Raw genomic sequence first — 13,212 nt, 5'->3', positions numbered from 1 at the left:
ATGAAATTTTGCATATCTTCACGTTTTCAAGGTTTCTGAACATTTTGGCATACTTCAGAAAAAATAGAGGTGTGTGTATGTGTGTGTGTGTGTGTGTGTTTTGTGTGTCCGCATTTTTTGTTTACGTTTTCGGGCGCACGGATCAAGCGATTTGAATGGTTCAAAAAACATTCGATTTCTATTGATAGAGAGATGTGCTGATTAGTTTTTGGCAAAAGCAGATTCAGCCATTTTGGATATACCGAGCTAATTGTGCAAAAAATGGCAGTTTTCGAGATAACTAAGCATCTTATTTGAATGATTCAAAAAACTATCTGCTTGTTTTGACAAAATAATTGCTTTTGGATTTTTTTTTATTCCAAGATTTTTTTTAATTTTAATTCAATAGATAATTTGATAATTTTATGTGCATATGTCTAATGATTATTTTCGACCGCCAAATGGCATTTATTTACTTTTTTTTTTCAAAAATTAGTTTGTAACTTAGTCAATCCAAGCAACATTTTTTTTTAATTATTGAAATCGCACGCTCCATTCTTTTACAGCAAAATTTCCATTTTTGCCACTTTGTGATATGTATCTTCGAAACGGCTGGACCTATCTCAGCCAAAAACTAATCAGCACCTTTCCTCATCAATAGAAATTGAATGCTGTTTGAATTATTCAAATCGGTTAATCTGTGCTCTTGAAATTGTGGTCAAACACATATGTTCGCACATACATACTACACGCACACCATTTTTTTCTAGCCAGGTGTGCCAAGATGTTCAGAAGTCTTTTAAACGTAAAATACTGCAAAAATTTTCTTTTGTTATTGCTATAACTTAGCCTACTGAAAAATTTTTCAAAAAAGCTTTTTTTCCAAATAAATGTATTTTTTTTTTTCAAAAAAATTTAAAGCTTTTTTAACAAAATTAATTTTTGGTACAAAAAGTTTCAGCAATTTGCTTTAAAGCACGATGCCATGCACCACTAGTTTTTCTATTATTCAATTTGAATTACATATACATATATGTATTTCTAGATATTTAACTAGCGGCATTTAAGTATTTCATTTCGATTCAGAATAATCAAAAAGTGTTATTACACTTTTGATAAATAAAATAAATGTTAAATGATTCATACGACAGCGATGAATCATTTAATATTAAGTGACTAAAGTCGTTTACCGTTCGATCCACAGCGCTTGTCTGACGGTCGAACGTTGCCTTCCGACTCGAATCGAACATCTTCGAAGCGGTTCGACTGTGTCCGCAGCCCGTCGTGTGCGTTCGTGTTCGTTCGAGGGTCGATGAAACATATTTCGAGTCGCAAGCGTGTTGCACGGGATTCGATTTGATATTAGTTTTGTACTGAGTGAACAATCATGGCGATTCAAATGTCGACAGAACAATCCATAGCGTTTGTACAAGAAATTGAAAAACATCCATGCTTATATAATTTTAATATAACCGACTACACAAATAAAGAATTGGTCGAACAAACATGGAACGCACTTGGTGATAAATTCAATTTTACAGGTAAATATTATTGATATATTATTGGTATTTTATTACTACTTGTAAGCGTGTTCAAGGAACAAACATCACATTTAAGGGTCGAGTCTGCTTTAAAGGCTTCAAAATGTCTTCCCAAACTTTTTCTCCATAATTTTTTTTGTTTTTTTTTTCTAATTGGCGAGAAAGGGAGGAAAATAATAACGTTCTATCGAAAAGAGCCGAGATTGATTTTATTCAGGATTAAATTCTCTTCTAGTTGAACCTAAAAAACCTCAAAGTTATAATTAACCCACTTTTTAAACAATCTAAAGTTTTTTTTTCAAATTTTTTTTTTATTTCTTTAAGTTGCGATAAACTGTTGAATTTCTCACTTAAATGATTTTTTGAGCCTCTAAAGCTGGTTCCTCCTTAAATGTTTGTATTTAGAACCTAATTATTAACTTTCCGAAGGAGAAGTTTACGTTTTCATCAAAAAATTCGATTCGCTAATTTTATGTTTTCTCGACGTTTCAAGCCATTCTGAATCGAATGAGACCGAATTTGGAAAAAGTATGTGTGTCTGTATGTGTGTGTATGTATGTGTGTATGTGTGAACAGATTTTTTGCCGTAAATCGACGTTTTCTCAAAAACGGCTGGACCGATTTCAAACATTTAAAAGCCATTCGATGTATCTCGATGAGGACTAGCGTTGCTTTTGTGCGGCGATCGGCCGATCCGTTTCGTTGTAAATAGCAGAGAAGTGAAAATTTTTTCGTCCACGTTTTAGCCCGCAATTCTGAATCGATTTTGAAAATTCAAAAACCGTTTGAAAGATATTGGTTGAGAATCGTGCTGATTAGTTTTTCGTTTGGCCGGGCCGTTTTGTTGTAATAAAGTGTTAAAAAAAAATTTCGACGATTTTTATTATTATTTTTTTGACGGCAGATACCATAGTCTTATAGATTATACAAAAATATTACGGCCCTACGACAACTCGTTTAACTTTAAAACTTTGTCAAAATTTGCAAAAATTGGTACCGTTTGTTTGGCAAACAAAAATTAGACCTTTCATCGACGTTTGCTCAAAAACGCCTGAACCGATTTCATAAATTTCATTTAAAAGCCATTTGATGTATCTCGCTGAGGATTACCGTTTCTCAGTTTTGTGCGACGACCGGCCGAGCCGTTTCTTTGTGATTTGGAATAAAGTTCATACTACCGAATCGATTTTGAAACATCAAAAACTGTTCGAAAGATATTAGTTGGAAATGATACTCATTAGGTGAAAATCTACCGATCCGTTTTCTTGTAATTAACTGTTGAAAAAAAAAACTTAAGCCGATTTGTATGGAACATTTGTTGGCGATATATATCATGGTCTTATAGAACTTACTGAAATATTATGGCTTTACGACAAGTAGTTTAATTTAAACATTCATCAAAGTTTGAGAACATGATCAGTTTTTTTGACGTTTGTTTAAATTAAAATTAGACGATTTTCTTGGTAAACGATAGAGTACTTGGTCTTAATGAACATACTAAACCAACTCCTACGGAAACTGGTTCAATTATAAAAATAATTGATTTGTAAAAATTTGCCTTTACAAAATACTCCGAGATAACGTGTTCGTTCGTTTTCAATTATGTGTAATAAATCCACTCGGAATACTTCTAATCACTCATAAATTAATTAATTTTTTATTGATTATTTTCGCATATCGGGAAGTTCATGTAACTTGCCTGAAGGAAAAATACCAATGTAAAATATTTAAATTATTGTTTACATATCTTTTCTAGAAACTATAATTAAATATTTAGATATCACATACAAATTATTATTCTATTCACAAGGTAATGAAATTAGTGCAGAATCAATAAAAAATATATATTGACATTACAAATTGGTTGAATTTTTTAACGGAGAACGATATTTGTATACTACCATTATTCTGATTTTTTTATCTTATAATATTTTAGGGGCAGAATGCAAAGAAAAATGGCGCAATATCCGAAGCGTTTTTGGCCGGACCTTGAAAACTGATAGACGTAAACCTTATTACTTAAATGCTTTCATGCAATTTCTTGTGCCCTTTATAAAGGTGTATGGAACTTCAAATACTAAGGACTATAACGCATCACAAAATGAGGCTTTAGATTCAATGCACGATACCGCTGATTGGGACTTTGAAATAAAAGAACAATGTATGAAATCAGATCCGGAAGATAATATAGAAGAGGTAGTGATAGTGGTGGAAGATAAATCAAATTTGCATCATTCATTTCAAAATGACCAAAGAGACTTATCGACACCAGCGCAGAATAGAACAGATTCGTCATCATCATCGTTTTTAGATCATCTACCATATTTACCTGGTACTGAACCAAATAAACCTAGTGTTGAAGGTGATACTGATGATAGGCCAAGCAATAGTAAAATTAGGAAAATTGAAGATTTAGAAAATAATCCTAAAAAGATGTTTTTACTAAGTTTGCTTCCAGATCTTAATTCAATGACCGATAGCCAAATGAGGAAGTTCAAGTTTAAGGTTTTAGAATTAGTTGATAATATCTTGACCAACAATTAGGAATAATAAATTATTTTTATTAGTTAAATTTAATAGTATGCATTCCAAAGCTGTATCTGCTACCTGTAATATATCACTATTATATAAAACAATGTTTTATTTATTGTGTTTTGAGCAATAGATAACACTGCTCGATACTAAATTTTTTTTCTGAGATGGTATGATGATTTTTAAGTAAATCGAGGACGCTGATTCCGAAAGCAGTAACAGAAATCTGCTAGCAGCTCTAGTTTTTGAGATATGCCAATGTGCTAGTTTTAACTCAAATTACAATAAAAAATACAACATATTTTATTTCATGCCTTCAAAAGCTTTTTTTATAAAATTTTCGAGCATGGAAGAAGCTCCGACAATTGCCAGCCATCATGTGTAAGCCCCATGTTTCTTGATATCGCTCCTCCAAAGTCTTGATGTCTTGGTGGATACTATCGCTCTGCTGTTCGCTAATATCTCCAAGATAGTCCAAAAACCATTCTGAATGAGAGTATTTTTTTAAACTTTGATTTCCACATCCATCTAGGTCGTTCATCATTAGCATGGATAGGAGTCGTGTAGTTGATCATAAGACCATGCATTGGGGTTGTGGTTTATGACCATTAGCTTCTATTTCCTGATTTTATTCTATTGATATTTATCATACAGAAGAAACAATCGTCGTGGTGTTTTTCAAGTTGTTTCTGAATAACGGGGTATTGAAATTTTAGCATTTCTTTTTTGTTCTAGATAATAATGTAAACATTACTATGCATCTTTTTTACATAGTACGAAGGATCCATGTTTTATCGTGATTGCGCAATTCACTTTTAAATTGGTTGAGATATAATGCCTTTACGTAGTTCGACATAGGTTTTTGGTATTTGTCGAAAAAATATTAACCTCATATGTAACAAAAACTATCTGGATTATGAAGACAAGGTCTTACAGTCGAAGCCATACCAAAAACAGCAGATAAAACTCTTAGTTGTTCGTTAAACTGCGATAATCATAGCCAAAATGACTAATTGGGGTAGTTCCCTCAAACTCAAAAACTAAAGCTGTTACGGAAAAATGAAATATTAAATTAATGAAATATATTTGGAATCAGCGTGTAATTCTATGTAGATACAAAAGTATGAGGAAAAAAATGAAAGTGCCATTTTCGTTGCGCAGTGTCTAAGAAAAATCTAAGAAGAATCCACATAATTGGTGATTTGTGGATGTGGATGATGAAGTTAAAAAGTTAGAACTATAAAAAGTATCATATAATGTGATGAATGAACTACAGAGATCAATAATTAAATACAGATAAATAATTTAAATTATTTTAAATCTTTGATATCACCAAAGTGGTCGTGGTCTATCATTGCCTTTTAGACGCCGTTTAGTTAAATTTGTTATTTTAATGAAATTGCAGAAAATACTGCAGTATAATAAAATAAATTAAATTGTTAATATAAATGTGCTAAATCGTTATCTTTCCAAACGATTCAGTCTCAATGCCATAAATGAATAAATAAATTTACTTATTGCACATTATTGTACAAGGTTGCCAATTGAAAGAACAAACCGAGCATCGATAAAAGTTTATGTGCAAGTAAATGTTTGTTTTATATTTATCGCAATAACAAATTTGCACAAACAAAATGAACGTGAAGAGGCAAAACCTTCACTGTTTTATAATAAAATTTATACACAAAATTTTCGAAAGAATACAAATAAATACTGTAAATGTATAAGTGTTTATTAAATTGGGCAACGAACGTACTCTACAAACAACTTATGTATATGTTTCACAAGTAATTTGTTCAATTTGAAAAAAAAAGATTTTTGGAAATTTAGATTCTTTTTTTAAAATTTTGAAGCTTTTTTAAATGTTTGAATTTTTTTGGAATGTTTGACAAAAAAAGGATGTTTTAAATTTTTTTTGAGAATGTGAAATTTTGTGAATTTTTTTTTTTGAAAATTTCGAAATATTCAAAATTTTTTGTAAAAAAAATATTTTTTTAAAATTTTGATATTTTTTAAAATTATGAAAAAGTTCGAAAATTTGAATTTTTATAATCTTTGAATTTTTTTTGAAAATTTTGTTCTTTTTTGAAAATTTTTGAAATTAGGATTTTTTTTTGAGAAAATTGAAAATATTTTGAAAATTATGAAAGAATTTAAAAAAATTAAAATTGGTTTTTTGTTTTTCGAAATCTTGAAAATTTTCTTAAAACCTAATGATTACTACTCTTGGTAAAGACAAGAAAAAGCCTTTTGAATCATTCTAATTAGATGATCGGTTCTTTCAAAAACAGGACGACCATTTCTTGAATCTTTGGCGCTCCGTACCTAAGAAACAGTTAGAAGACCTGCCTATTGCTAATTGAAATTGAAACTAATATTTTTTTAATCATTCAAGTCGACCGATCCACGTGGACAACATTTGTTGGAACCATAAAAGAGAACTTTAAAAATTAGAAATCACAGTACGGAATCAAAAAAAATGGACACAAAATGTGTACTCATTATTAAAATCTTCATAAAATACCTTACTATTTGATTTTACTATATCCAATGATCATTTAGTGTTACTTTTGTGACACAAATCGGTTCCAAATTTTGTTCGAATCTCCCGCTAGGAGCAAGTTGGCAAACGCCATCAAAATCATCTACCCGTTATGATTTTAGCGTCGTCGTAAATTTTGCCAAAGTTCGCAGTAGTTTAGGTGCGCTGACAGATTTATTTATTCGGCAGTGTCTCGGTACAATTTATAGAGGAAGGTCAGTACGAAGCTCTAGCAGTTGTGTTGAGCTGAAACAATGTAACACGGGCCATAAGTTATTGCTAAAGTAAATATCAGAGAAAGAGTTGGTGAGAATATGCAGAATGAGAGAGGAAAGGGTTGTCGTATTGTTTTATGGTTTGTTTGCTCCAATCGCACCGAACCATATAAGTATTCGATGGAAATTGCGGAATAGAAGTCGATAGTTGGCGGACAGATCGACTTCGGTTTGTTTCGTGAACTCTTGTCTTCATTGTTAACCTATTTCATCTAATTTGAAATAAAAGTTGGACCACCCTTCTTTTAGGGAAGGGTGGTCCACAAAGGTTTAATTTGAATTTGTGCAATTATATTGTAAAAACCAAACCAATTATATCACAGCAAATAACACATATCCAACAAACAACTATCTGACTACTTTCAGTAAAACTCCCAGCTCATCATTGTAGGTGTAATGTAGTGTTTTGCTGTTTTTCAAAAATTTGTCTCCTGGTTTGTTTTGCTTCATAGATGTGGTAAAATTGGACGGCCAATGGGATAAACAGGTCTAATGTCTTATTTCTAATTTTAAAGGAAGTTTACAAATAAATAGCTACATTGACTATGTTCAGTAAAACTCCTAGCCAAATCAAAATTTGCCACCTGGTCCTTTTTACCAGATATGCAGGGATGGCCAGCGAGCGCGAAGGGTAATATCTAATTTTCAATTTTAAAGGGATTTTGCAAAATGATAGCTACATTATTCAACCAGTGCAAAATATAAATTTCATGCGTGCATTTTTCATAGAGATAACACTGTAAATAACTTTGATCTGGTATTTCGTTAGAAATATTCATCAATAGCAGAGTTGGAAAAACTATTTAATATATTTCTTTTAAAATTGCTTTTTAGGTTAATCTACTTTTTTATTAGCTTTTTGGGTTAATTTACTTCTTTATTAGCTATTTTTTATCTTCTAAATTTGGTCAGTTTTACTCCTTGGTTCAGTTGGTCCTGTTTTTCCCAACCAGATGTTAGCTTCTATAGTGATTATATAAAAAATTAGTTGAATCAAACTTAAAATTAACAATACATCTTATAAATCAATTGAATTATGTATACTTAAAAAATATATTAAGGTCTCGCAAATTAAACAACCGTGCTCACAACCAATACAATCATAGCATAAAATATTCTAAACAACTTCATTTGATAATACTTTTTTTTCTAAATTTAAATAGATCATGGTGACTGTTTTATTCGTATGACAAATATTTTTGTCAATCCAAACAATTTTGCCACTTCTATGCCACATATGATGAATATTTTTGTCAATCACAGTCACCTGGTTAATACTCGATAGCATTTATTCCAAATATCAAACTGCTATAATATATTAGTAATATGCATAATAAACTTTTTATTTCTTGTTTGTACATAAGGATTATATCGTTTATTGATAAAACTTCAGTATCGCAAAAATAAATTAATTTATAAAATATTTAAATTTTTATTTATGAAAACACTACCCTTATTTACAAAAAAATTGACTGATTTTTATTAAAAAAAAAGAAATTGCCCGTGTTTTTTAATTAACAGATAAGTGCAAAATTTTTGTCAATGTATATGGAAAAAATTCTGAGTCGATTTTGAAAATTCAAAAACTGTTCGAAAGATATCAGTTGAAAATTGTGCTGGTTAGTTTTTAGTAATAATTAGCCGGACATTTTTTTTAAATGATTATTGAAAAATTGAAACTCTCCATAGTAAAAAAGTTTATGGTCTAACGAATATGCTGAAATTTTATAGGCCTACAAAAAGAGGGTTTATTTTAAATTATAAAAAATCATTGCAAGATAATAAAAAGTTACCAAAACTGAATTCTTAAGTTGATTATTCACACATATAAGAAAGTTTTTGCAACATGCCTTAACGAGAAATGCCACATACTCTTAGTCAAACATTTCTTTAAAAACAATATGTTTTAAATGTAAACTTATGCTTGACATTTATTTATTCGAATATGCTGTAAAATTTCTTATGACAGTTTTACAGGTAGACTTTGTGATGGCTGCCATTTCGTTTTGAATACGTATTTTGTTTTAAAATAATGAAGTTTTTTTGAGAACTTTGCGAAAAACAATTGTTGGAAGTTCTTCTAAGAACTTTGGACAAGACAATTGTTGGGAGTTCTTCTAAAGATCAATAATTTCTTGAGATCATGGCGGACTGATGGAGATGGACGAGACACGTGTATTGTTTTATCTTTCAGAATGAATCACTTTACTTACAGCAACAGAATTTTCACAATCAATTAACAACTTATTTTTTATTCTAATTGTCATGTCAGTCATATGTGTCTGACGCTAAAATATAAATCTGGCATAAGCAATTTGGTAAAAAGCCAAGTCAATCAGAGATGGCCGACGCATACGATACACTTGCAATGACGCAATGTTTTGAAAGCTCGGCTTATTAGAAAAAAATCTGAAAGCTTCTTGGTTCTACAACTAATAAAAACTGATTTTTACACAATACGTTCAACGCTGTGTTAAAAAAATGGAATACTTGTTTTATCTTGTTATTATGCGTCAGACAAGTAAGACTGACACATTTTAAAAAATGACATCTAATAAAGGGTAGTTAGGGGTAATTAGAGTTTTCATTTTGTGCCATTAGCATGCGTTGAGTAAATCGTTTACCAGCCAGTTTTCCATTATTTTTAAAGTAAATATGTGCGAGAAACGTGCTACAATTTCATAGTATATAGCGAAAAATATTATTATATCGGTCTGTTATGGTTGAACGGACAAAAATAACATATTTTCGAGATACGGCGCCATGCGTCCAATGCGTTCGATCCCTTCGAGATTAATAAACACTATTGTTTTGTTCGACACACTTTTGGGCGACAGACGACAGACGACATTGACTCGAAACTAGTGGTGCTTGGCATCGTGCCTTAAGACAAATTGCTAGAACTTTTGCTACTAGAATTAAATATTCGAGAAAAAAAATAATAATCACGATTTTATTTAGATAATTTAGAATTTTTATATATTATATCGTTCATAAATTATACAGTGACCATCGTATCACACACTTGAGAATGTTTACATTAACGAGATGTTGAATGAATCCATCTGAGGTTATCTTTCTTAGAATAAAGCAATTAAAATATGTAAATTTCTAAACTGAATTATACATATTATAATTATAATATAATTACTTTACTTTATTTACATAATATAGTTATATATATATATATATATATATATATATATATATATATATATTTAAAATATAAAACTATTTCTGAAAATTTTGAAAAAAACATGTTCTGTTCAAAACATGAACTTTGTTTGAACCGTACAGTAAACTTAAAAATGAAAATTCTTGATACGGAACCCAAAAAAATGTGACAAAATTATTACTTATTTTTAAAATCTCCATAAAATATCTGATAATTTGATGTGCATTTGTCTAATGTTCATTTTTGACCGGCAAATATCAAATTTGTTAACGTTTTCCTTTGTAACTCCGAAATTTATGGACCTGTCTTTTCAAAAATCATCAGTTCTTCGTTTTCTCAATATAAGTAAAATATTTTTTAAATCATTCAAATCCGACACTCCGTTTTCTCAAAAATGTAATTACCTACCCTTTTTGGCACTTTTTGCCACGTATCTTTAAAACGGCTAGGCGTGCGTTCGGCAAAAACTAATCAGCACGTCTCCTTATCAATACGAATCGAATTGAATTATTCAAATCGGTTGACCCGTGTTTCCAAAATCGTCGACAAAAATTTGTATCCGCACACACACGCACATACACATACACATACATTCGTTTTTTCAAAGGTATGCCAAAATGTTCAGAAACCTTTAAAACGTAAAGAAACATAAAAATTTTCATTTTCGATTTTTTCGCGATTACTAAAACTTACCCTACGGGAAGTTAAAAATGTTCTGAAAATTTTGAAATTTGTTTGAACCGTATTGTAAACTTTAAAAATAAAAATTCTTGGTACGGAATCCAGAAAATTGTAAGAAAATTAGTACTTATTTTTAAAATCTCTATAAAATATATGATAATTTAATGTGCATTTGTCTAATGTAAATTTTTGACCGCCAAATATCAATTTTGTTAACGTTTTTCTCTGTAACTCCGAAATTGACGGGCCAAACATTTTATCAGTTTTTTGTTTCCTCAATATAAGTAAAATGTTTTCTGAATCATTCAAATCCGACGCTCCATTCCCTCAACAAATTAAATTACCTACCATTTTTGGCACTTTTTGCCACATATCTTCAAAACACCTGGACATGCCATCGCTAAAAACTAATTAGCACGTCTCCTTATCAATGCAAATCGAATGTTTTTTGAATTATTCTAAATCGTCGAAGAAAATTTGTATTTGCACACACACACGCACATACACACACATATAAATTTATTTTTTCTAAAGTATACCAAAATGTTCAATAACCTCTGAAACGTAAAGATATTGCAAAACATTTTATTTTTGATTTTTATGCGCTTGCTATAACTATAATCCTACGGGAAGTTAATGAAATCTATTTTCACTTGAAAATGTGAATCATAATATATTACCAAGTAAAAATAGTCCTTCTGTGTATTGTTCAGAAAATTAAGTTAAAAATATACAGCTACAACTAGAAATGACCATGATAATGCCATTTGTTAAATGACCAAATCATTCCTTAAATGTTCTTATATTTTAGACAGATTGTAATTCATAACATCATCGATGTAATTGTGTTCTGAGAAACCAAGAAGCTGCCCAATTTATCAAATTTTGTTTATGACTACTTAAATCATCGTTAAGACCTAACAAAATTACTTTCCATGCAATGCAATAAAATATTCTAAGCACCATAAAAGTGTCATCGCAAAATATTTTTGGATCATGAAAATATGCGGAAGGTTATTAGTTAAATCAGAAATTCAGAGTTTGACCAAATCAAATACCTAATTTTATTTGATCATAATTTTCAGTTTTCACGAGTCTCCTACGAGGGATTGGTACATTTACATTTACACTTGGCAAGTAAGAGGAAAATATTTTTTGCTGCGTATTTTGTATCTATCACCGAATCGTGTTTATTGGTTAGAATTCCTCGTGTGTTTACTACTTCAAGAACATATTGCGAGCAAAAGCAGTCCGGTGAAATTATTGATAAGTGAATGGGCACGTTTCATAGAAGTGGACGGGCGCCAAAACTCTGCAATAAAATTTGTTATTCTAGCTTTCCGACTTTGTCGTGTTTGTGAAGTAGGCTGTCAAAGTCCAACCTCAGTACGGGTCGAAAATTAAAACAGGCGGTTAATGGAATATTGCCTTAAGGCAAATCGTTGGAACGTTGAATACAATTAATAAGCACAGTAAAATTCTAGATTTCTAATAACGTCGTTTGTTTTGAAGTAAAACTTCTTATTTAGACACGACTAGGCAGTAAATCTGCGAAAATGCAACGGAAGTTGCGTTACGCCAGAACCATTCGTCATTCGCTCTCGATGAAATCATTTCCATGCGGGTCGACGATGATTTAGTCGTGGATATCGGAATGTCATTAAATTTTAAGGTTACATCAAAGTACAAATCTTGAATTAATAAAAAATGCCTGAGTTAGAAAAATATTTTATCCTGTTCCCCGTAAATAATTATAATGAAAATAATTAAACAAATGAAACATTTATGCCGTGTAAGAAACGTAAATTTATTGAAATAATTTCTATATTATTCGTAGTTTCTATAAATCTTCGAAGTTATCAAAATGGAAAATATTTTTAAGCAAGACAGATTTTACAGCTGCTCAAAGAATGAGATTGTATTGCCAGCAAAAAAGTAAAAAAATACGAGCACTTAATGAATGTATGTTAATTATAATAAAGTTCTTCAAACGCAATTACATAATAAGTGAAATTGCGAAAACAATTTTTCTTTAGGTGTTGTTTAACATAATCCACTGTGTGAACATTGTAGAATCTATTAATCAGCAATTACTTCATTCCTCTAATGAAGGTTGATTTCTAAATGCTAATTACAATGACAAACCGATCATGTCATATTTGCAGTATGACTTTAATTACATTATTGTTTTCAAATATTATAAATATTTTTATTGTTATGATATTAGCTGTTGTGATGATACGTTTAGAATGAGCGCCTTTTTTAGAATGCATCCCAATATATATTTTGGTTGTAATATATCTTGAAAATATTTTGCATTTCTTTACGTTTCAAGTCCATTTAACATTTTGGCACAAACATCTTTGTCAGGAAAAAGGATCAGCTAGTCCTTTTTACCCCACCTACGTGCAAGCTTTTACAGAGTTTATATAAAAAACTGTTGAATCCAACCTAAAATTAACAATAGATCTCATAAAACAATTAAAT

The 13,212-nt window shown here is 30.4% G+C and overlaps 1 protein-coding gene across 1 annotated transcript; it reads left to right on the top strand.

Moving 5' to 3' along the window:
* Positions 1 to 1,318: 1,318 nt before the first annotated feature.
* Positions 1,319 to 4,064, top strand: LOC113374792. Its single transcript, XM_026614758.1, has 2 exons — positions 1,319 to 1,520; positions 3,457 to 4,064. Exons 1-2 carry the CDS (start codon positions 1,367 to 1,369, stop codon positions 4,062 to 4,064), a joined length of 762 nt encoding a protein of 253 aa, XP_026470543.1. The 5' UTR covers positions 1,319 to 1,366.
* The last annotated feature ends 9,148 nt before the right edge of the window (positions 4,065 to 13,212 follow it).

The sequence above is a fragment of the Ctenocephalides felis genome, unplaced genomic scaffold (genome assembly GCF_003426905.1).
Source record: "Ctenocephalides felis isolate EL2017-DRISC unplaced genomic scaffold, ASM342690v1 CF-g0.4_SCAFFOLD_01886, whole genome shotgun sequence".
Lineage (NCBI taxonomy): Eukaryota > Metazoa > Arthropoda > Insecta > Siphonaptera > Pulicidae > Ctenocephalides > Ctenocephalides felis.
Note: the sequence above shows the minus strand (reverse complement) of the source record. Positions and strands in the feature narration are given on the sequence as shown.

Bases quoted from the DNA above. Each gene is read 5' to 3' on its own strand.
- LOC113374792 (XM_026614758.1), top strand. From the start codon at position 1,367: ATGGCGATTCAAATGTCGACAGAACAATCCATAGCGTTTGTACAAGAA. The intron at 1,521-3,456 runs GTAAATATTATT...ATAATATTTTAG, and splicing joins TGATAAATTCAATTTTACAG to GGGCAGAATGCAAAGAAAAA.